At 55.5% G+C, this 23,941-nt stretch overlaps 1 protein-coding gene across 2 annotated transcripts; it reads left to right on the top strand.

Moving 5' to 3' along the window:
- Positions 1-2,063: 2,063 nt before the first annotated feature.
- EMX2 (empty spiracles homeobox 2) lies at positions 2,064-6,964 on the top strand (the record flags this gene model as incomplete). Of its 2 annotated transcripts, XM_082854267.1 has the most annotated exons (3): positions 2,064-2,469; positions 4,385-4,569; positions 6,797-6,964. In XM_082854267.1, 3 exons carry the CDS (start codon positions 2,064-2,066, stop codon positions 6,962-6,964), a joined length of 759 nt encoding a protein of 252 aa, XP_082710393.1. The 2 variants fall into 2 exon arrangements, with proteins under 2 accessions (XP_082710393.1, XP_082710394.1); XM_082854268.1 differs by lacking the exon at positions 4,385-4,569 and having other exon boundaries at positions 6,797-6,900.
- Between the last annotated feature and the right edge of the window lie 16,977 nt (positions 6,965-23,941).

Genomic DNA, 23,941 nt, shown 5'->3' with positions numbered 1-23,941 from the left:
TCCAAGTAAGAGATTTAAAGGATGCCAGATTTTTAAAAAAATCATTAATTGTAAACGTGCAAAATACCTGCTGGTACTTCACTTTAGAAGAATGTAATTGGCGAAAAGAAAAAAAAAGGAAAAAAGAGGCGGCTGATGAATAGATAATAGATCTTTAACCACCAATAAACAGAGAGCAGCGCCAGCAGCCTGGGGGATGTGATCATAATTATGCCGCAGCGTAAGCCAATGGGGACGAGGGAACTCGGCCCTAAAATCATCCTAAAACCGAAGGCAAGCTCGAAAATGCGGACACGGCCTGGGACTGGAGAAGCGATCCTCACTCCCTAATCGCAAGCCCTGGGTTTGCACAGCAACCCGCCCCTAGGACGACAGATGGCAGAATAATAATAGAAATAGTGATGATGATGATGATGATGATAATAATAATAGCAATAATAAGAATGATAACAACACTAACAAAAATAATAACGACAACGTAACGGTAATAGTAGTATCACATCAGCCTCTCCCTTGACCTTGGACCCCCATTCCCAGATATTGGGACCCCCAGTTCCCAAAAGAGCTGTTTGGGGGAAGGAGATGAGCACCCTCCCAGAGAGGAAAATAGAGAGCCTGTGGGCAAGTTGGAAGCCCACCGCCAGGGCAGGGTCGTCCACTCCGGTCTCAGCTTGGAAACGAACGGGCCGAGTCAAGGATCGTGAACTCAGGGACCCTGGGACCTAGAGGCTACGCGTGGTCGGAGGACCCCCATCCCCGGCCAGACTCCCTCCTCACCTGGGAAACCTCCGGGAGCTTAGCTGGGGGTGGGAATTGGTCTAACCCAACGGCTCCGTTAGCCCTCGCCGGGAACCAACCCCTGCTCGCTTACCCTCGAGTGCTCCCGGGGCGATTCCAGCTCCCCTGACCCGCGCCCGCGGGGGGCAGCAGCGGCATAGCGCTAGGCGCGAGGAATATGTGCATCAGTGTGTCCGTCTGTCCCCCCAGCTCGGGCTCAGCAGGCTCGGGATCCAGGGGGCCGCAGCAAAGGCGGCGCCGCTCGGGGACTCTGCAGGGACCGGGGTGCCCCGGAGGGAATGGTGCTGGTGGAGAAGTAGGCGGTGGCTGAGGGGGAGGAGGTGGGGAAAGAGGAGGAGGAAGAAGAGGAGGAGGAGAAGGAGGAAGAGGAGGAGGAGAAGCCAAAGGAAGAGGAGGAGGCGAAAGAGGAGAAGAAGCCGCCGCGGGCGCCGCGGGAGCAAGTGAGCTAGGAGCGCGCGGCGACGGCGCCGAAAGGCCGGGCGGCCTGGCGGGCGCAGGAGGCACGGCCGAGGCAGCGGCGCCGACTCCGTTCCACTCTCGGCCCGGATCCAGGCCTCCGGGTTCCCAGGCGCTCGCCTCCTTCTGACGCACTTTAAAGAGTCTCCCCCCTTCCACCTCAGGGCGAGTAATAGCGACCAATCATCAAGCCATTTACCAGGCTTCGGAGGAAGCTGTTTATGTGATCCCCGCACTAATTAGGCTCATGAACTAACAAATCGTTTGCACAACTTGTGAAGAAGCGAACACTTCCATGGATTGTCCTTGGACTTAGGGCGCCCTGCCCGCCTTTTGCAGAGGAGAGAAAACTTTTTTTTTGCCTCCCCCGAGAAACTTCCCCCCCTCCCGCCTCTAACTTCGATCCCCCCCACGCCATCTCGCAAAAAAAAAAAAAAAAAAAAAAAGAAAAGAAAAACAAAAGAAAAAAAAGAAAAAAAATTACCCCAATCCACGCCTGCAAATTCTTCTGGAAGGATTTTTCCCCCTCTCTCCAGGTTGGGCGCGTTTGGTGCAAGATTCTCGGGATCCTCGGTGTTGCCTCTCCCTCCCCCTCCCCCCTTCTTTCCTTCTTCCTTTCCTTTCCTTTCCTTTCTTTCTCCCTTTCCTCCCCCACCCCCACCCCCACCCCCACCCCCACCCCCACCCCCAACAAACAAGTCCCCAATTCTCGTCCGTTCTCGCCGCGGGCAGCGGGCAGCGGGCGGCGGAGGCAGCGCGCCGCGGTCGCCGGGAGCTGGGAGCCCCGGGCGCCCGCTCCTCGGCGCAGCATGTTCCAGCCGGCGCCCAAGCGCTGCTTCACCATCGAGTCGCTGGTGGCCAAGGACAGTCCCCTGCCCGCCTCGCGCTCTGAGGACCCCATCCGTCCCGCGGCGCTCAGCTACGCCAACTCCAGCCCCATAAACCCGTTCCTCAACGGCTTCCACTCGGCCGCCGCCGCCGCCGCCGGCAGGGGCGTCTACTCCAACCCGGACTTGGTGTTCGCCGAGGCGGTCTCGCACCCGCCCAACCCGGCCGTGCCCGTGCACCCGGTGCCGCCGCCGCACGCCCTGGCCGCCCACCCCCTGCCCTCCTCGCACTCGCCACACCCCCTCTTCGCCTCGCAGCAGCGGGACCCGTCCACCTTCTACCCCTGGCTCATCCATCGCTACCGATATCTGGGCCACCGCTTCCAAGGTACGTGCCACGTCGCGGGGCTGCAGCGCTCTGCAGCCCGCACTGCCCTCGGCCTGCTCTGGGTGGGCGCCCGGCAAGGCCTGGATGGAGGTTCCTCCGGTTCGCCCGCCCGCGCGCCGCGTTTGGAAACTGGGCGGCGAGGAGCCGGGCACGGTCCCTAGTCTCCGAGCTGCGGCCGGTTTGGGGTCTGGCCGCGGCCGCTTGACCCTTTAGAGAAGGGCGCAGACAGAGGAGTTGTCCCCAAATGCTCTCGGGTCGAGGCAGGCTTTCCTAGCGTGCTACGAGTGCCGGCCGCCAAGGAATCCGTGGCCCGCGGGGGTCCCCGGGTTCTCTGTCTTCCCGGCGATGCCCTCGCCGCCCTGGCTCCGAGGGGCGCGGACAGGGCCCAGCCACCAGGTTCGCTCTCGACTGCGTTCGACCCTGTTTACCATCCACTCCGCGCCCCTGCATCCTAGACCTGCAGCTTCTCGGTCTCTGACCCTCTTCCGGCGGCGAAGAGACCCTCGCGTCCCCAGAGCACAGTCTGGGAGTTTGTTTTATCCTGCTTACTCTGGAGGCTCAGGCGGGGCGGGAACCCTCGCGGGTAGGAGCCTCCGAGGCTCAGGACTCTCGCCGTGACCTGCTCAGTTCGGGCGCCGAGCGGCCACGGCGAAGGCAGGTTCGGTCTGGTTTTTGTTTTTCTTTTAAAAGAAATGAACCGGGTCGGAAGACGGGCTGGAGGAGATCTGTTTGGGTGTTTTCCTTTCTTGCTATTTTTTGGATTTGTGTGTGTGTGGGGGGGGGTGGGGGTGGGAGTGGAAGGAGAGTTAAAACTCCAGAAAAAGGGGCAAGTAATTAGTTTAGCGATCCGAGCGGGGAAAAGACCTACCTCCCGAGGCCGCTGATCAATACCCAGCGGCTTGCCCATTCATTAACCCTTGGCGTTCCTGCCAGAGCCTAGAATGGGGTAGATTCCCGTCCTCCATAATTAAAGAAACCAAACCAAACAAAAACAACGTTTTACTCTTATTCCCAGACCGGAGTTGCCTCCATCCCTGCCTGGATTAGAGGTTTCTTTGGGTTTTGGTGAATCGATTTCCCACCCTAAGGAGAGAATCCGAAACTCTCTGGCTTTGCTCGAAAAGTTTAGGGTTCCCTTTCCTCATTCTCTGGCAGCCACGCTCTTGGTCCCCACGCCAGGCCTGGAGTAGCCAGGATCTTCTGGGGCCGCGGACAGTTCCATCGGGTGACCGCAGCTCCGTACTCCCCGGCTTTCGATGCCTTCGCTCGAGTCTCCTAGTTCTCTGGAGCAGGGCAGCGGGAGAACGGGGCCTCGGGAGGCAGCGGCGGCAGAAACACTGCGCACCCGCCGGCGAGATTTCGGTCTAGGCCGGGCTGCAACGACACGCCCGGCCTCTGCACTTTTCCGGAGGAGAAAGACTTAAGTACTTTAAAAATAAGTCCCCGAGAAAACTCTAGGATAGCGGTTCGTCGCCTCTTCGCCGCTCACCCCCGGGGCAAAGTTCTACCAGAGGTTAGAAAGAAGAGACAGACGTTTCTCTGGGTCCAGGGCGCCAATCCCCGGGCCCTGCCTTGCCGCCCCTTCCTCTGTCCCGGGCGCCTGTTGCGGAAGTGGCGAGGCTCGTGGGGCCCGGGCGGCTGCAAAGCCCGCAGAGGTCAGGAGCCTTGGGACTCGACCCGCCGGGACAGCTGCTGCTGGGTGCTGCACAGCTACGGCCCCGGCGGAGCGGGCCAGACAGCTGGAGCGGTGTTCCCTTCGCGCGTGTGGAGGGCTCTGGGTCCCCGTGGGCCGGGCCGCACGGGCTACGTACGCGGAGGCCCTGAGCGCTGTGCCGGGTCAGCCCGGCTCGGGAGAAGCGCGCGAACCTGGCCAGGATAGCCCCCTTTAATGGGACTTCTGTTGTGTCCCCCGTAGGGAACGACACAAGTCCGGAGAGCTTCCTTTTGCACAACGCGCTGGCCCGCAAGCCGAAGCGGATCCGAACCGCCTTTTCCCCGTCCCAGCTTCTGAGGCTGGAACACGCCTTCGAGAAGAACCACTACGTGGTGGGCGCAGAGAGGAAACAGCTGGCGCACAGCCTCAGCCTCACGGAAACTCAGGTGAGCGGGCCCAGGCGCGGCAACCGCATCCCAAATCTCTGGACACACGCAGCCCGCAAAGTGCGGAGGGCTTTCGGCAAACAGTCCGGGAGCTGGTTCCACGCCCGGGCTCAGGATGTGTAAGTTTTGAGGTGCTCTTGGCTTCCCTGGGCTCCAGCACGGGACTGTAGGAGATGACCCGCCCGAGGCTCTGGTGGGGCGGGCGGAGACGGGCTGAATTGCTCTTTCTGTGCGGCTGGGCTGGCCTTGCAGCTCCTGGCTAAGATACCTCTGCACTTTCGGTGAGACTTTCGGTGGGAGTCTGGGGTACGCGGCTGGGATCCAGGAAGGAGAGTGCCGCGGGGTTTTGGGGTGTTTGGGGCTCTAGGCTGGAGAGAGAGCTGAGAGTGGGTTAGGGCGAGCTCTGTGCACCGGGGGCTCAAGGCTCACAGCGACGGCTCCAGTTATTCCCCTTGAGGGGATCGGAGAGTCAGACCGCCGAGCCGGCATCCTGGGTGCGTCCCTAAATCCGAGAAACAGAGCTAGAAGTCTTCGGGAGAGGAGCTGCCTCAGGGGGCAGACCCTTCCTGCGCAACAGGGTCCCGAGGCGGCCAGGTTCTGGCCTGTCCCGGGGCGAGGAGGGGGCTTAGGGCTACAGTAGGCGCTACTGTACGCGGAGCCTCAGGGCGGGGTCAAAGTTCCCGGCAAACAGTAACATTTTCGGGCAGATTAAGTTGTAACACTTTTCCTGGGAGGCGCAAAGAGGTCGAGGCTTTTGTTTTAAAACGTCCCCGCGGACAAAACCGAGGAGGGCCTCGCGGGTTGGTGCGGGGCCCGGCACAAGGCGCGGCCCGGCTGATTTCTCCTGGATCGCCGAGTCGGCCGTGGTCTTTGTCCGCCTCGCTGCCCACGCTGCCTGGAGCCTTTGTGTGCGTGTCAAGCCCCGAGCGCACCGACGCGCGCCTTGGGCGAGCGCCGGGGAGAAATGAACCGTCCTCCCCCTCAATTAGCAAACTCAAAGCAAATTAAACTCAGCCGTGTTCCAGCTCGGCTTTTTCATGGGGGCACTTTGGGGGATTGGGGGCATCCGGGGAGAGCAAGCCGGGACCTGGGCCTGCCGACTCAAAGGAGAAAGCGGAGCGGACTTCAGGGGCCTGGGGTGCTGCTAGTAGAATGGGACAGCCCTGGTGGCATGGGAGGTGCAGTCATCACCATGTTCCTCACCTGTACCTCACCGCTGAGAAGCTTGGGCAGTGTTACTGTCTGGTATGGTCACTGTATGGGGCCCCATCACCGGGTTCCCCAGGGACTGGTCGGGATACCATGTGAGCCCCACCTCACTGCTCCCCAGATTTCTAGCAGCGCTCCGAGGAGGCCAGGCTGCCGGCCCCGCCCTGGTGGGAAGTGATGTGATGGGGTGAGAGCTTGGCCCTGGACTGTCCTGGGGCTGTTCAAGAGGAGGACTGAGGGGCTCTTCCCTTCTCTTTCACAGTTTTTCTCTTACTTCCCCTTTATCTCACGGTCTTTCAGAAGCTTTCACTTTTGAGCCTCTTTTCCTAGCTGAAAAGATACAGCTGGGTTGGTCCCCAGGGCTGTGCACCCCATCATCCCCCCCACCGCTTTCCCCCAGCACCCCCCCCCCCACACACACACAACTGCTTCTGCTCTCACCTGCAAGAGTACTGGGCAGAGAGGGGAAAGCTCAGGCCAATCTTGACTGCCTACCCAGGGCCCAGGCTTTGCCGAGGAGGCGCTATATTTAGGCAGCGGCTGTGGGAAACTGGCAGAAAATAGAAAGCACATTCGGCCCTGCAGGAGCTGCAGCAGTGGGAATGAGATCTTCCCTGCACTAGTTAGGTAGAGGGAGTCAGGGATGTGTCTCTTTTAATTTTCCCTTATTTATAATTTTATAGGGGTTTCCCAGTGTTTGCCAGGCTTTTGCACTTAGTGGGATGTGGGTGTCCCGAGCAGGGCAAAGTGAGAAGGGGACACTCTGCACTCTGGGCCTCGGGGCCAGGGGAAATGTGCTCCAGGAGGGACAGAAGGGCAGGGAGCCAGCCTTCTCTCCGGCCCCAAGATAGGAGCTCTGTTCCCCAAGGGGAGGCCGTGGGGAGGTCGGCTAATAGGACACGCAGCTGGGGTACTGGATTTTCGTAGTCTCAGTCCCAGGTCCGGGCCAGGCAAAAGAGGAAGAGGTAGGACGGCGCTGTGCAGGAACTATAACGCGCCCCATCTGCCTCTCCTGCAGGTAAAAGTATGGTTTCAGAACCGAAGGACGAAGTTCAAAAGGCAGAAGCTGGAGGAAGAAGGCTCAGATTCGCAACAAAAGAAAAAAGGGACGCACCATATTAACCGGTGGAGAATCGCCACAAAGCAGGCGAGTCCCGAGGAAATAGATGTGACCTCAGACGATTAAAAACACAAACAGAACCCCTCAGAAACGGACAACACGGAGCAAAACAGAGACAGGGAGAGGAGGGGAAGAAGAAAAAACCCTACAAAACAAAAACAAACCACACACACATTCACGGAGAAGGGGAGAGGGAGTCAGAGAGAGGGGCGGCGCGACGCAGACGCTGGGCGGCAAGAGCGCGGGGTCCTGATCCGAGGCCGCGCCGAGATGGCAGAGGACGGAGGCTCCTTGATGAACACGCAACCCTTGTCTGAAGAGGCAGCTTGTGAGACACAGACAGAGACAGACAGAGAGAGAGAGAGAGATCCAAAGGTGGCAAAGCCGAAGGCGCTCTGACAAGGGGAGCTGTCAGTCAAAGGCCAAACCAGCGAGACAAGATGATTGGCAGGTATTCCGGTTATCTCGCAGTCCGATTTTTAAAAAAAATGATGATGATAATCATAATGATAAAAGAAAACCCCCAACCAGGCACAGGACTTTTTATTTTGCACTTCGAAGTGTTTTTTTCCCCAATCTTTAAAAGTAATCAGTGATAATAACCGTTGGGATTCCACATCCAGCCCCATCCCACACCTGTTCAAAAACTTGAATTGCATGTAGCAGTTGTTGGGCGAATGGTGTCTTAAGACAGAAAGTGAATTGTAATTTTCTTTTCCTTTTAAAGACAGGTTCTGCGTGCTTTTTATTTTGATTTTTTTGCAAGAAATGTGCAGTCTGTAAACACTTTTTGATACCTTCTGACGTCAAAGTGATTGTGAAAAAAGCTAAATGAAGTAGGCTCAGCGATAGCGATCCTCTTTCAGAGAAATGGGGAGCAGGATGGGGGGCTGGGGGTGGAGGGGGAGGGTGCCCACAAGAGGAGTCAGGACTTGTACTGGGAAAAAAAACCCTAAATTAATTCTATTTCTTGGACATTCCTTTCCTAACATCCCAAGGCTTAAAACCACAAACTAAACTCCTTTTAGTGGTTGAAGGTATTGGCCGAGTTCAACCATTTGCCGTAAATAAAGGCCATTCCAAACTTTCAATCTATCTGTTGCAAAGACTGAAGGACTGTAGTTAGCGGGGATGATAAGTGTGGCCAAGAACACGGCAGCAAGTTTTCAAGCACTGAGTTTCTATTCCAAGATCATAGACTTACTAAAGAGAGTGACAAATGCTTCCTTAATGTCTTCTATACCAGAATGTAAATATTTTTGTGTTCTGTGTTAATTTGTTAGAATTCTAACACACTATATACTTCCAAGAAGTATGTCAATGTCAATATTTTGTCAATAAAGATTTATCAATATGCCCTCAGAGTAGTTGTCTTGGGAAATTGAAGTGAATTCTTGAGAAAAGTATCTCTTTGAGTGTGGTCCTTCCCCAACTAGGCTCAAGAAGCCCAGGTTCCCCACCCACAAAAGGGCCAGACTGATGGATTCTCGGGCATGTTAAAGAGAGAAGAGGGTGGAAAAGGGAGAGGATTAGGAAAACTTAAGTCCTTCAGAAAAGGGATGGGAGAAAAGTTTTCCATCCAGACCTCTGCCCACTGCACGGCCTAAAGAGGGAGTTTAATTTGAATTTCAGGTTAAAAATCCTTACTACTCTTAACCTCTAGTTATTTAAAAAACTGGACATATATAGTTATGCATTGAAGAGTATTCCCCCAGGATTGGGGAAAACACTTAGCAGAATCAGGAGCCTGGGACTTTTTAAACTGTGTTTCTGACTTCAAACCCCAAAGCACTATTCTCCTTCTCCCTCTCTCTCCCTTTCCCTCCCTCCCTCCCTCCCTTCCTTCCTTCCTTCCTTCCTTCCTTCCTTCCTTCCTTCCTTCCTTCCTCCTTCCTTCCGTCCCTCCCTCCCTCCCTCCCTACTTTCCTTCCTTCCTTCCTTCCTTCCTTCCTTCCTCTCTCTGGCCCCAATCTGACAAAGGTGAGGGGATGAGCCCAAGGGCCTCAGCAGCCTTATAAGGCAAGCGTTTTGAGAAACCTTCAACTCTCAATTTTAACATTAAAGAAAAAGTTGTACCCAGTCTTGGAGGAAACTTAGCTTTTCTCCCCCCCCTTCCCCCTTCTGGGGGTACGAGGTTGTTTTTGCATGCTTCATTTGCTTCTTATCCTGATAGGCTGCATTAATCAGTTTTATTTCCATTGATAGAGAAACCTCGTCTGTTCTGTTCGAGCTACAAAGCGTCCTGCGAGCTTTTGTGAAAGTGCAAATCAGTTTAAGCAATTATCATACCAGGAATATGAAGGGGAAAGAGGAGGCCTTGCCCAGTGGTCTCCTTTAATCTCTTAATCCACGGATCCAGGGGGGCTGCCTGGACATAATTTAGGACAATCTCCCCACCCTTTACACTGTGATAAGGCCAAGTTACAATGCAGGGCGAAAATACAAGCTTTGTTAACATCCTGCCTTGAAAAGTTAAGATTAGACATTCCATGCACGTGTGGGGACTATAGGGCACTATGGAAATTTTTCTTTCTTTTTTCCCCCTCCCCTCCTCTCTTCGAAAGTAGAATTCATTCTTGGCCTCTCTCCCTCTTTTTCCCCTTTATCTCTGCCTTTCTCTCCTTTTTTCTCCCTCTCTGTTTCTCTGGAGAACCCTGGCTGTTTATGGTGCATTTCCAGGCAGACTCCTTGGGAAGGTGTGGGTGTAGTCGGGGAGACTCCACTGCCCGAGGATTCTGGGGCGAGAGGGGACACAGGCTTGCCTCTCGAAGGGACAGGTGCTGTCCTGTGTATCCTGGAAACTCAAGTGGGGTTTCCAGTCACTTGGACAGTGGGACCTCTGTGACCAAGAGCTCTCCCAAGTGTTTTGCAGTCCCTGCTACAGCATTGCTGCACCTCTTTCTTTTAAGCAAGTTACCTTTTCCTTCTATCCACTTCGCCAAACCCAGAATGCCTCAAACACAGAGCACAGACCTGTTAAAATTCAGACTAGCCTTTCCTGAAGAAAATTTCCCATCTTGATAAAAGGCTTACTTCTGCAAGAACCATATACTTTTTTTTTTAAGTACAAGAAAGGGGGAGGGTGATGGTTTTTTTTTTTTTTTTGTAAATGTCCTATGTAGTGTAACAGCAATAAAATCATCAGAGAATACTATTAGCTTTGGAAAAAAAAAAAACCTAAAAGCTTTATTACAAACCAAGCTTTGAAAATAGGGGGGATTAGGCGGCTGAAAGGGTCCCACAATGGTAAGAAGAAAAGGTTTCATGCTAATGAGGTTAATGCCCTTTGTATCTCGGGCCGCCACATCTTCATTACGCGCTATCTCTGGCTGCACGGAGCGGCTCAGAGAGCCGCAATCCACTCCAACGCCCCCCTTCCCGGCCCAAAGAAGGATTTGATAGCAGCTCTGTTCAAACTAGATAATTATATCTTTTCAAGTCGGAATTAAGATAAAGAAAGTGAAGCAGAGGCGGCTCGCCTTGATCCACTGCAAACAAATTTGGCGCACTTTCGAGTCCTTCCCCCGCCTCAAAAAGGCTGGACAGTCAGCTTATTAGCCGCTCGTTTGCTTTATTAATTCATCTATTTAAAGTGGCAGGATTAGAGCGTCTAATGTGGACGCGGGCTGCCGTGGCGCTGAGGAATATAAATATTTGCGAGATGCCATCCCACGATGACTATCTGGGCGCGGGGCGCGGGGCGCGGGGCAGGGTGCGGGGCGCGTGTGCCTTGTGGCTGCGTCCCCGTCACAGTGCGCGCGTGCTGGGCTGGAGCCCCTTGGGCAGGGAAGCGTGGGAGCTGCGTGCCGCAGGCCTGTGTCCTCCCTCGTGGTACATGGGTGCCAGGCCTAGATGACCCTGGCAGGGTTCAATGGGCATCGAGGGTCAGGTTCTGCGTTCCTCCCTACACATGGAACTGCACGCATGTTGCCTTGTGTCTTGCCTGTTACCCCGAATGGAGATGTAGGTTACACGTTTGATCCATGACCTACTCCCTTCTTGATTACTTGTGGGCCTTCCCTGTGCGTTCGCCTGACCGAGAGGCTTGGGTTCTCAGTTTGCATTTCCCTGAGAGAGTGAAACGGAACGTATAACCCAAGTGTGCCTGGGCTACATTCTCCTTCCTGAGAGGTACACGTGGGTTCCGCGTGCGTGTCTCATTTGGGGTCCAGTTCCTCAGCGCAGCAAAGGGCCAGGTAGGCGTGGGCGGAGGGGTGGGGGTGGGGGGCTCTGTTCAAGGTACCAGAAACTCCTGAGGTGGGAAGCTTCGGACCTCCGGGTACTTACTCCTTTCTGCCTCTTGTCTGAGTGTCCGGTGCCCCCAGCTCACTCCAACTCTGTTCCCGGCAGCCTAGCGCAGCCCGAGCGGGAGCTTTGGCGGCGGCCCGGAACCTGCCGGGCCACTTTTGTGCTAGGGGCGGATTGTGGCGGGCGGAGAGGCGCACCAAGCGGGCCCGGCAGAAAGGGGGCTCGGGCCTGCGCGCGGCCTTGGAAACCTCGGTTCCTCCCCGTCCCCGCCTCGAGTCGCAGGGAACAAAGTCTCGGACGCGCAGGCCGATTGGGGAGGGACTCTGGCGGGTCGGAGGCCTCGCCCGGGGCCCCGCGCCGCGGCTGGGGGCATCTGGGCGAGGCTCCCCGCATGCGGGCAATTGCAAGTCGGACTAAGGGTGTGGATGTGAGTTAGGGAGAGGCTGTGCTTGTGGGTTTGTAGAGGTTGAGTGTACCAGTGAGGTCTGTGGAACAGTTGTTTGCGTGTCTGAGCCAGGATTTCGGTCAGGATGTGTAGGTGCTAATTGTGCTAACTGCGTGCGTTAGAGGCTGAGAGGCCGGGGCTACTTGTGTAGATTGTGAGTGTCAAGGTGTCCAGCTTTCCTTGTGCATCTAGATTGTATTGAGTTAGGGCAGGAACGTGCAGCTGCGCGGCTGTAATTAGAGTGCTTATAAAGGTGTAGAAATGCAATTGTGTAAAGAAGTTGTGTGCGAGAGTCTGGTCGCTGTGAGCCGGCTGCAGTTGTGGATCTCAGAGGATGGGAATGGCCTCAGAGTGTGCGACAGGCGGGAACATTTCTCCGTGTTTGGGTGGGAGTCCCCTGTGATGGCGTCCATGCCGGCAGCAGGGCAGCATATGTGTGTGTGTCTCGGGATCTAGACGTGTGTGTCTAGTGAGAAGGCTCGGGTTCGGTTATTGTTTCGCAGCGCACCACTCGCTCCGGAGTTTGGCAAACAGCAGACGTTTTTTTTTGTTTGTTTTTTTTTTTTGGTAACCGCATTTTTCCCAGGCCGGCCCTTCTTATTCCAGCAATCAGCGTTTGGTTTACTTGGGTGCCGCCTCAGAGCAGCGGCAGGCCGGGCGGGAGAGGAAGCGGGCCTGCAGCGTTCGGCCGCGGTGCCTCGAGGCCGAGTTGCGGGACCGCGGGCGCGCCTAGCCTGCCGCTCCGCTCCTGCGTACGCCGCTCGGCCGCCGCATTTACTTCCCCCTACCAGCCCCTCAGCGAGGGGGAAGTGGGAGTTTTGAGAACTCGCTGACCCCAGCCGTGACCCCGCTGGGGCAGGTGGCTTCTCCCGGCGCGACCCAGTACTCCGGGAAACCCGAGGCGGTGCCACGCTTGAAAGCGAAAGGTCCTTTCATCAGCCGCGCCCCAGCGTCTAATTGGCCTTTTGTTCATCAGTGCCTGTGGCCCGGCGAGGGGGTTGGGGGAACATGGGAGGGCCCCGGGGCTGTAAGTAGGGGTGCCCGGCATTCCGGGCTGGGGTCTGGGTAGGGCAAAGGAGCGTCGCACTCCTCCGAGGGGGCGCCAGAGCGCGCCAAAGATCACGCCCACGTGCGAGGATGCTCGGCTGGCGGCTGGTCTCCGAGCGCCCCGGCCGGATCCTCGGAGCTGCTGGAGAGCCACGGCCTCGCCCCTGCCCTCACCTCCCCCTGCAGGCTGAGTCCACGCCTTTCCTCCGCGCCTCGGGGATTTCAGACCTGCCTTCCTGCCTGTCCCAAGTTTCCAGCTCAGGCGCTGGCCTTGGGGCTGGTTTGGGCTCAAGCCCTGCCTTTCTTCATGCTTCTTTCGCCCTTCTCTACCCGCCTACCATAGAGAGAGACTCTGGGTCCCCCTCCCTAGGCACCAGCCTGGTACCCTTGTCCGGCCTGCAGCCTGCTTCGCTGGGCAAAGGAATTGAGAGAATTTTTTGGCCCGCCAAGGAGGTGGGAGTTGACCAACTGTTAGGCGATCAGATCCGGGAGGAAGACCGGGTCTCCACCACCCCAAATTCCATATGGCTCTCCAAATCAAGCCTCACCTTCCCTCTCCCTGTCTCCCACCCAGTGTACAAATCAAGCCTCGCCGGTCCCCCCTCTCTACCCCACACCTACTGCACACCGCCAGAGAGTCCTAGAGAAAGCGCAGGGGCAAGGTCTCCTCTCCCAGCATAAGCGCAGAGGCCGAGACGCACCTGATGCGCCAGGGAGGTGCCTGGAATGGGGATGGGGTCGCGTTTGGAAAATGGTCCAGGGCCCCCAGCCCCACGCCTCTCCTCCCTTTCCTCGGGAGGACCGGCTTTGCCCGGCAGTGGTCTGGCTGCCCGGCTCACCGCCTCAGCCCGGCCCCAGGCCGCGCCTGCCCCCAGCCGGCTCCAGGTCCTATATATAGCGCGGGTCTCCACAGCCCTCTGCTGGACCCTGACGTCAGGAAGAACTTGATCTTGCCTGCTTCGCTCCTGCTTCTGAAACTGATCCTTGAAATGAGAGAACAGACTCTACACAATTCCCATGGCCTTGACATAAGGTACAGCGATAAATATACACCACTAATGAGCAATTACCATATAATCACCTTCCAATTAGCTCGCATAATGATGAATTAAACATTTTAGCAGGCGGGATTAGGTTTCTTACTTTGTATATTATTTACGAAGGCTATAGCTTCTGCAAAGAACCAAATATCAAATTAGATGGGGAATTTTCACTTGAGGGTAATTATGCATTCAGGCCAGCGGCTGTATTCTGGTCACTTGTCAAATGAGGCCTCCTGCAAGGTACTGACCAGTTCGTTTGGGCGTTTATTTCCTCCTTTTCCTCTTTTTTCTTTAGGCTGCAATTGCCTTTCCTTTTCCTTTTACCGCGCTGGCCCGCGGGAGGGAGGCTGGGGGCTTGGGGCTGGTAGGCGGGGTTTGGGGAGGGACGTCCTTCTTGCGCTGAGGATACGGCTCAGGCATCCAGGCCCTCGCAGCGCCTGTCTCCTGAGCACTGCCTGCTCTGGCCCCAGGTCCGTTCCTCTCCGGCCGGCCGGGCAGGACAGCCCGGGCGCGCCCCAGGAGCCACCCGAGCGTTCGGAGGACAAACGCGCGGGCTGGGCGCTACGGCGGGCGCGGGGCCAGGGCGGCCGCCCTCGCACCCGACCCGCCTGCGTTCTGCGGCATCCCCTAGCCCCCCAGGGGCCTCAGTGCGCTCTATTCTGACTTTTACCCCCACCCGCACCCCAGTGACAGGGAGAGAAAGAGGGTGCGTGGGGAGGAATACTGAAACAAACAACAAACCTCCACCTGCCCGTAGACACCTCTCTTGTTCGGAAATGAATTTTGGCAAGAGATTAACTCCTAATCTGATCTAACGCTGCTGACATTTGGGGAGAAGATGAAAATGGCAGCTCAATTTCATTCAGAAAAGGGGTCACTTCGCGGGGCTTCGCTCTGCTCCCCAGAGAACGTGGACGCCCCTCCTTCTCCCCGAAACCAGAGGAGGCGGCCTGGAGCTGGGTGGGGGCCGGGAGGCGCCCGGGACTGCTCACCTGCGCCCTGCGTCAGCGGCCCCCTTGGGCTGGACCCTGCCCTATCGGGTTGAAAGGTGAGAATGGAAGGAGGCTGTAGGCTGGGGCATCGTCCTCTGGGCAGAGGTGGGCGCTCCTGGGCCCCCATCCGGGACTCTTCAGGCTGGAGAGCCTGTTCCTTGCAGGGAGGCCAGCGGGAGGTAGCAACGTTTCAGGCCTCATCAGAGGTGAGATCGTTAAAGCCAGATGTCCCAAGGCCTGCCCGGTATCCTTTTCCTTGTGCTTCCTGGGCAGGTAAAAGTGCACCTAAGAGATGGAAGGTTGGACCCTGCAGTCTTGTCAAAGGGTCTGGCTTATTTGGAAATCATGGATCTGACTTGGCCTCTCCCCATTTAGCTCCAGGAGGCTGCAAAGTCCTGGGAGGTGGGCGCTAGGGCTTCCTGGAGACCAAGCTCCGCCCCTGCCCCCATACGCCTACTGCTGATGCTAGAGGTGGGCCATGTTCCTGGCCACCCAGAGGGCTCCATAGTGCCTGGCCTCTCCCCTCAGCTGTGACAGTGTGACCAGTGGCCTCATCCTGGTGCCGGGCAAGGGAGACAGGTGGAGTCACTTTTTGGGCACCTGCCTGATCCCTGGACCTTGAGGCAGGATTCCTGCCCCACCCCCTTCTGAGACCCTGTCTATGGGGAGCAGGACCTGGGACTGGGCTTGAGGGCATCATCATCAGCTCAGACCAAGGGCAAGGAGGAGGACCTGTGCCTGGGCCCCTGGGAGCGAGCCTGGTGAGGAAGCCCGAGGATGGCCATGTACCTTGTGTGCTGGTGGCTGCAGATGCGTGAGAGGCTGTATGTGAATGTGGCTTGCACAGCACGTAACCTGAGCACGTGGACATGTACACAGATAAGTAAGTGTGCGCGTGGCCTTGGGGGTGCAGGGACTGCTGGAACCCATGCTGTGTGTGCAAAACTTAGGAAAAGGCATTTCTTCTTCTGGGTGGATGGGTGCCCTGCGGCTTGAAGAGTGAAGAGCGAGCTGGATTTCAGCGACGGCCTCCCCGCCCTGCCACTGCCCCCTCACCTCTTAGGCAATGCACAGTCTCTGTTCCAAACGCTTGGGCTCTGGTGGGGATTATGTTGGGTGTGATATTATTGAAGGTGCCTTTAGGGTTGAGAGTCAGCTTTGTGCTGAGCAGCCCCTCCTTCACTGGCTGGGGACTGCTCCCTGCCCCCTTCCCAGTGTGGAGCTTTTGGGTACAGCAGCCAGAAACAACGTTCCTAAGCATCGCGCCAAAGGCTGGTAAGCACAGGTGCCTGTGCGCTTGTGAGTGAGGCCGAGGGGCAGAGTGCACGTGTGGGCATGAATGTTTGTGAACACTTGTTTGTGTTTGTGGGAGAAGGCTGCAAGTGTGTGTGTGTGTGTGTGTGTATGGGTGAGCATAAGTGTGCCCGTGGCAGGGGGCATGGCTGAGCATGTTGGTGGGAGCCATGTGAGGGGCTGTGGGTGCAGCTGGCTTCCCTGCCCTGGCTCCCCCAGCCTTGCAGGGCCCTCTTTCGGCTGCCTCGTGAAGGGCTCATCCTGCCCCTCCCTCCCTGCTTTCCTGTCCTACACTCTAAGTGACTGCAGTTATGTCTTCCATGAAAAACAGAAGTGGTGTCTGATACGGCAGATGACTTCAAGTGGAAGGTTGCTGCTTCGTTAAGTAAACGATGCCGTGTTGATTCCGATGTCGCTTTCCCTTTTAGTCATCTACAGGCAGCAAGGGGACTTAATGAGCTCTAGGGACCCTGGTGGGAGGAAGAGGGTCAGCGCCAAAGTTTATGGAAAGTCTGAGCATTTTTATGGCCCCTCTTCTCTGCTCACACCCCCTGCTCCCCCAACCCGGAAATCTTGAGTTTTCGCAGGTGAAAGGAGATGTTATTTAGAATGTGCTACAGGCCAGACCATCCTATCATCTTCAGGAGGGCCGAGGAAGAGCCGTGGTTTGAGCAGTGTGCACACGTGATGTGCATGTGTGGACCAATGACCCAAGGTCCCAGTTGCTCATCACCCATCAGCTGTCTGAGCACGTGGCTGCTCCCTTCCAGATGAAAGCCTGTAGCTCTGAAATGCTTCCTGTCCCTTTTGTGATGGGGTTCCAGACTGGAGTACCAGCATCCAGGTGGTCCCTTCAGTTCTGAGTAGAACAGGACTCTCCCAGCCCTGTTCTAGCCACTGTGTTTCTGTTAATGCAGCCCAAGACAGCCTTGGCTTTTTCGGAAACCAAGAGTTGAGCAAAGTCATAGATGTTAGCCAAGCCAGCTTCCCCTCGGAGAAGGGATCCTACAGAAGACTTCACTGGTGGTCATACAGCCCGGGCTTGGATGTTTTCAGAGCTGGGTTGCTCACTACCTCCTAAAGTTGCCTTGTCTCTTCTGAAACAGCTCTGAGTTTTAGGATTTTCTTTGAGCACTGGAGAATGTCTTATCTCCTTGGAGTTTACCTGGTGACATGACAATTGTTTGAAGCATTGCCTCCCTGCATGCCCCTTCCCTCCAATTATTATGAAAAAACACAAACTTATACAATAGTAGAGTGAATAGTTTAATGTATACATCCCCCATCTTCCACAACAATTATGTGATGAGTTGAACTGTGTCCTCCAAATTCATATGTTGAAGTCCTAAGCCCTAGTACCTCAGAATGTGACCTTATTTGGAGACAGGGTCTTTATAGAGGCAATCAAGTTAAAATGAGGTCATTAAGGTGGGTCCTAATCCATTATGACTGGTGTTCTTATAAAAAGAGGAGATTTGGATACTGACACACAGAGAGAAGATGATGTGAGTTCGGAGAGCGTAGGCAGCTATCTGCAAGCCAAGGCGAGAGCCTGGAACAGATCCTTCCTTCAAACCCTTGGAAGGAACCATCCCTGCAGATACCTTGATCTTGGACTTCCAGCCTCCAGAACTGTGAGAAAATAAATTTCTGTTGTTTAAGCCACCCAGGGCATGATACAGCCTAGCAAACACATACAGATGATGAAATCAAGGTCACTCTGGCTCCATCTGTCTTTCCCGGGCACTCTCCCCCTATGGCTATTTGCAAGCGAATTCCAGACATGGTGTCTTTCACTAGTAACAATTTTAGGATGTATCTCAAACAGGATTTTTTTTCCCCACTATAATTGGTTTTATTTATTTATTTACTATTTTGACCATTTAATCAATTAATTAATTTTATTTATTTTTTTATTGGAGTATAGTTGCTTCACAATGTTGTGTTAGTTTCTGCTGTGCAATGAACAGGATCCTTTTAGAAGTTTGATCACAACACCATGACTCCTTAATCGTTCTCCTGTCCATGAGGTGATGGGCTGGGCTGTGAGTAGACAGCGGCCTGAATGTAGCCCCGGCCTGGGGTGTGAACTGCCTGAGGGTACAGTGAGGAACAGCCTATTTGGGCCACAGCGCAGGCCCATCTGTAAATGCTGGTGCCCTCCTCCTATGTGGAGGATTTCCCTTCCAAGAAAGTCTGTCTCTGTGTGTGTGTGTGTGTGTGTGTGTGTGTGTGTGTGTGTGTGTGTGTGTGTGTGTTGGGGGATAATGTAAGTGGCTCCCCTTTCCTTTGTGGGGACCTTGATGTTGCCTGTCTGACCAGACTGCAGACCTTAGCAGGACTCGAGGAAGTATCAGGAGGGGGGCTTTGCTTCCTTACCTGGGGCATAGGTGCCTGCGGTCATTCACCTGTCCCCCTTGGGTGCCAGCCCCTTTGGCCACTACTTCCCCTGCCATGCCCTTGCATGGAGTACTCAGGGGAACCAGGCTGCAGCAGGGGTTCCCAGGATAAAGGGGCAGGACCTGGGCAGAGCTACTGTCACTCTCTAGAGTCACCTCCTCAGCTGGGGAGGGACCCCCCGAGGAGGGGCAGCCCAGGAGTGTCCTCCTCGTTGCTCTCTGAACACCTCCAGATGGACCTTTCTGAGCTTCCTGACACCCAGGTTGCTTCTAGGGAGCAGCTGGGCTGGGGCGGCCTTCGTCCATCCAGGGCCCTGGAAGCCACAGCTGTGGGACCACAGCCTCTCAGAGCGGAGCTGAGCATGGCTCCCCGTGTGCCCCGGCTGCGGCTGCATTGCTAAGTTGTGTCCCTGGCAAGTAATTACACCCACGCCAGCTCAGTTGCACCCTAGGCAAATTAGGTGCTGATCTGAAGATGTAATTAAGCAATGGTGAGTGCGGTTTAGCAATTGCAAGTACCTTTCCTCTTAGGGGCAGCAATCACAGGCTGAAAAGCCGGTTCCAAGACCTGTTGGAGGCCCATTTCGTTCCATGACCCTCCTTGTTCTGAGTCTAGGTAAAGAGGTACCTTGCAGCCAACTTCTGTTTGGTTTCTAAATATTGGGGGAGAACCTTTGGATGTGTCAGGGTGCTAAACATAATTAGCGTTCTTTAGGAACAAAATACACAACAAACCTGCTACTGTTTTCTTAATTATATGTCTTCTGATATAAAACAATCCCTTGGTGTTGGTGATGTGTAGATTAATTATCCCAAACAATTTCTTTTGAAAGTTGGGAAATGTGTCTCTTGACCTCCTTCTCCACTTCAAGGGAGCCAACCTCTCGAGTTTCCTCCAGAGCCTTGTCACTACCTGTGCTGAGGAGGTGGAGGAAGAAATGGACACCTCTGGGCTGTGGTGGGGTCAGGCTGGCCTGTGGGCTTTCGGGGCCTTGGAGGCCTTGGGGAGAGCGGGGCCAGATGACTTTCCAGGCTGGCCCATCAGAGACAGGCCCACAGCCCCAGACAGGGGCCCAGTCGGGGGAGGGATGCATGCAGGTGACGACGGAGCAGTTGTGATGTTTGTCTTCAGTCTCTGGACCCTCCAGTCAGGAGTTCCTGTGACTCTTCCAGAAGAGGACAAACAGCCGTGTCTTGGGGCACACCTGGCTGCCCCACTGGGCCGGGCATTGGGTTTCAGGAACACTCGATAACATGCCTGGGGCAGTCCCCCGGGGAGGGGTCTGTGTACCCCTCTCTGCCCATATCCAGTCCCCTTCACTGGCTGCTCACCAAAAAACTACTTACTTTCCTGAAAGCAAGTGAGTACACAGTACACCTGTGTGAGGTCGGGGGCGCTGGGACAAACGGCTACTGAATTAAGTGGCTGGACTGAGCTGAAGATGCAGGGAAAACAGGGTTGGGGGTACGGGGGGTACATAGGGAAGGGGAAAGTTCCAGCGCAGAGCTTAGGGCTCTGCTGGGTGCGGGGGCCTGGTTGCACTGCTTCCTGAGAGCTGATCCCCTCCTCCTCCCTTACTGAGCAGCACCTTTCCATCAGCCGGTTGTTTTGGGGGTGGCTGCCGGGATGCTGCTATTCCAGGGGGAAACTGACTTAGGGAAACACTAGCTCCCGGGATGAAGGGAGAGTCGGAAGGGCCCAGCTCAGACCCTAACGCGCCCCCAACAGGTGCCTAAGCTAAGAACAGCCCCCTTTCTAATTCTTTGTTCATCAGCCCGCTGAGTGGGCAGGGATTCTCCCCACTTTGTAGATGAGCAGATTGAGATTCTGCCTGGACCTCTAGGATGTTTGCTGTAGGACTAGTAAGAGGCCACACCCCCAGCTGACCCTGAGCTGGGCGGGGCTCTCCTGGCTTCTGGGCTTCCACCTGCCCAGGATGGGCGTGAGCTGCAGTTAGTGGGCACCACTGTGTGCAGGGGACCAACCAAGCTGGGCGGCAAAGCTGAGGCTTGGGGAGGGAGTATTGGTCAGCCCACCTCTTTACCCTCCATTTCACCTGCCCGGATCAGAACAGAGAGAGGCAGTCCTCATGGCAGGCATCTCACGGATATGACCTGCCTCCTGTCTCAACACAGGGAGTGGAGAAGGACATAGCTTCGGGGCCTGCGGACTTCAGTGCAAATTCCTTGAGCAAGCCATAGCTCTCTGCTCCTCACCTGTAAAGTGAGAAGAGCAGCATCTGATAGCGTTGTGTGGGATTGAGTTAATGCAGGTAAAATACTTTGCCCAGTGCATGGCATGCAGTAGGGGGTCAGGAGATGACTGTTATTGCTTTATTAATACTTATCAAATACTTATCAAAGTATTTGATACTTATCAAAGTGATGCTGTGACTACATTCTTTCCACGAACATTTACAGAGCAGCTTTGTTGAACCAGGTACTGTGCTAGGGACCAAGGAGGTCCTCAGGGCAAGTATTGAGGGCTTCTTGTCCCCTAGGGGCTGCTGACAGTCTAGAGGAGGATTTTATCAAGACACATGACACATTTAGTGAGCAAGGCAAGTTGATGGTAGGTAGAAGTCATGTGACTTGATCTTAAAGTGTAGGATGACTTTGAAGAAGGCCATGGTGGTCAGGGAAGGCTTCCTGGAGGAGGTGAGGTTCAGGCTCTGGTCCTAGTCTCCTCCTGGTTCAGTACATTCTGTTTAGCTCCTGTGCTTTCTTGCAGCCCTCCTAAGAATGTGCTTTTGATGAGTGGCCCTGACTGCGTATCCAGGGCCGGACAAAGGCACCCAGGAGGAAGAAAAGGGGAGTAAGGGTCCATGGCCAGGGTGGAGTTTGGAAGGGCTGGGGAAACCTCAGCTCTTCACCTGCTCCGTGACCTGTTTTATGACTTCAGGCCCAGAGGGGAAGAGACAGGTAAGACCCAGCAGAGCAGGGGGTCTTTTCCTGCTCTGCTGTCTTGTGGCCCTGGCTGGGAGGCTGCTCTGCTGAGAAGCTGGTAGCCAGGGACCCTAAGTGCCCACTGTGGGCTTTGTCCTACTGCACGGGGATGGGGAAGACCCTCTCCTCATCATGGGGATTCCATCTGGTTTTTATTTTCATGTGTAGCAGTGACGAATGTTACTACAGAAACAGAAAAAGGCAAGAGAACTATACCTCCTCCTGGAATGGGACGTTTCATCGCTTCGTGTCTGCGCTGCCAGCCTGATGGAATTTGACATTCCGAGCTCATTAGCGCGGGACCCATTACAGCGAGCAGCTTGCTCGGGGAGGTCACGGAGGGCCTTTCACTTTGGCGTCGGTGAGAAATTTGGCTTTCAGGGAGAAGCTGTCCGGTAGGGCCGAACCCTGTCCCGAGGCGTCCCCTGCCGCTGAGCCGAGGCCCAGCGGGGCTCCGTGTCCGCTTCTCCAGGGAGGAGGCCCTTTGTGGGTCCCTGGAGGCCAGCCATGGGCCACCCTTCCCCCTCCACCTCCCAGGTCAAGACCCTTGATTGTTGAGGTGGGAAGAGATCTCGGCAAGTCCTGCCTGACCATTTGCATGTGGGGAAACTGAGGCCCAGGGAGTGGAGGGATTTTGCTCCAAGTCACCGAGGGTGTCAGGGAAAGAGCGGCTGCAGAGACGGGCCTGGGCTCGGGAGGCGGAAGGATGAGGCTTGAGCCTCGCGCCGCTCGTCACCGGCTGTGTGACCTTGGACGGCGCATGCGCTCATACCACAGGACCAAGACCGAGGGAACACGTGGAAGGCAGCCATTGCTGAGCCTGGCGCGGACGGCGGGCGCCACTCCTGCTGGTATTGCTCTTGTGACTGTCATTAAGCCCAGACCTGACTCGCAGTGTGGCCCGTCAGTTCATGGAGAGGGCTTTTCTCTGCCTTGGTGAGCTGCCCAGCAAAAGTCACGCAGCGGCCCTGCTCCAGCTTTGTCCTGTGGCCGGGAGCTAGATGGTAGAGGCCTCCGGAGACCAGGCCACCGGGAGGCGGGGCTTCAACAGGAGGGAAAATGCTCCCTGTGGGCAGCGGCACTGTCATCATTGTGCTTAGCTGGGCTCCAGAAAACCCCAACTGAATGAATGAATGACGGAACATTTGCCTGTTGATTTCTCAGGACCTGGGCCCCCTCCGGAGCTTGTGTCTAAAGCTGAAAGAGCATGAGTTTTGGAGCCCGCTGGCCTGTTTCTTCGTCTCCGAAAGGGGTACTATTTATCCTGCAGACTCGATGGGAAGATGCGTGCAGTGCATCTGGTGCCCGGCAGGCGATTCTCAAATGGAAGCTATGCTGAGCCCACCCCACCTCCATCTGCACAGACACGCAACTCCTCCCATTGTGTCCCTCACAAGCCTTTGGACAGGCAGGAGATGCACTCTCATTGTGCAGGTAAGGAAACTGAGCCCCCCCTCCCCCACACCCAGAGGGGAAGTGACTGGTCCAAGTCATCATCAGCAAAGCCAGGGCCTCAGGCCAAACCTCTGGGCTCCCAGGCCAGTCATCGTGCTGCTATGGTGCTTCTGGATGAAATTAAGGCAGTCAGCAGTTTCTCAGCCCTTCTCTTCACCTGCGCAGGGGGATCAGTTGCATTTTCCTCTTCCAAGGTGTAAGCAGCCCTTTGGGTTGAGAGCGCATTGGGTTTCCATCCCAGGGATCTGGGTCAGGCTTTAAGTAGGGCTCCAGGAAAAAAGGGATAGGGTCCCTAACTACAGGATGGGCTATGTGGGCAGGGGCTGCGACCCCAGGCCGGGGGTCCTGTTTAGGCTGGCTTCCAGGTAAGATGTTCGTCGTTTCCTCCTGGGCCTCTCACACAGCCCAGCTGGACAAACAGCGCTCGCCACCTGGCTCTGTGTCCTGGTGATGAGGATTTAATGAGCTGGCTGTGGAGAGCTCAGCCGGCTGGGGCCATTCTCCCAGGCCTGGGAGAAGCACCTCTGCCCTGGTTGGGCCTCTGAGTTTTGTGTTTTGGGCCAGCCTGCTCCTTGTATATCTATTTGGAACCAGCAAGCCCCCAGAGCATTTTATTGGGTTATTTTGAATTAAGAGTTTTAACAGCCTGCAGTGCAAACATAGATGCCTTCAAGGAAAGCGAGTAAATGAAATCAGCAATGGGGAGAAAGGAGGAAATCCCAGCCGAGTTCTGGCACAGGGCTTGATCGTGTCGGTGACAGGAGGCTGCATCTTTCAGGGACAGGAATCCCCCCGTGGCTTACAGAACACTCTGCCCCACATAATTCTATTTAAACCACACAACCACCCTATAGAGGTAGCGATTGTTTTTTCCTCTTATTATCTTGATTTTACAGACGGTAAAACTGAAGCTCAGAGAAGTGCTGAGACTGGCTCACACAGCGAAGAACAGGCAGAGCTGGGATTCTGGCCCAAGCCTGGTGCTTTCTTCCTGATACCACAGTATTCCCCCCTCCAAGTCTTTGTTTTCCATTCTGCAGTTAAATATCAGTGGTGGAGCTGTAGTGGATGCTGACTAGGCTCCGCCCAGATCCAGGATCCCCTTCCTATGACCACCCTCCAGCTTCTGTGCGCTTTGCTTTCAATGGCTTTCGCTTGCAGCCTTCTTCAGGAGG

The sequence above is a fragment of the Leucopleurus acutus genome, assembly GCF_964270905.1.
Source record: "Leucopleurus acutus genome assembly, chromosome: 14".
NCBI classification, from domain to species: domain Eukaryota; kingdom Metazoa; phylum Chordata; class Mammalia; order Artiodactyla; family Delphinidae; genus Leucopleurus; species Leucopleurus acutus.
The sequence above is the reverse complement of the archived record's forward strand: the minus strand, read 5'-3'. Positions and strand labels throughout refer to the sequence as shown.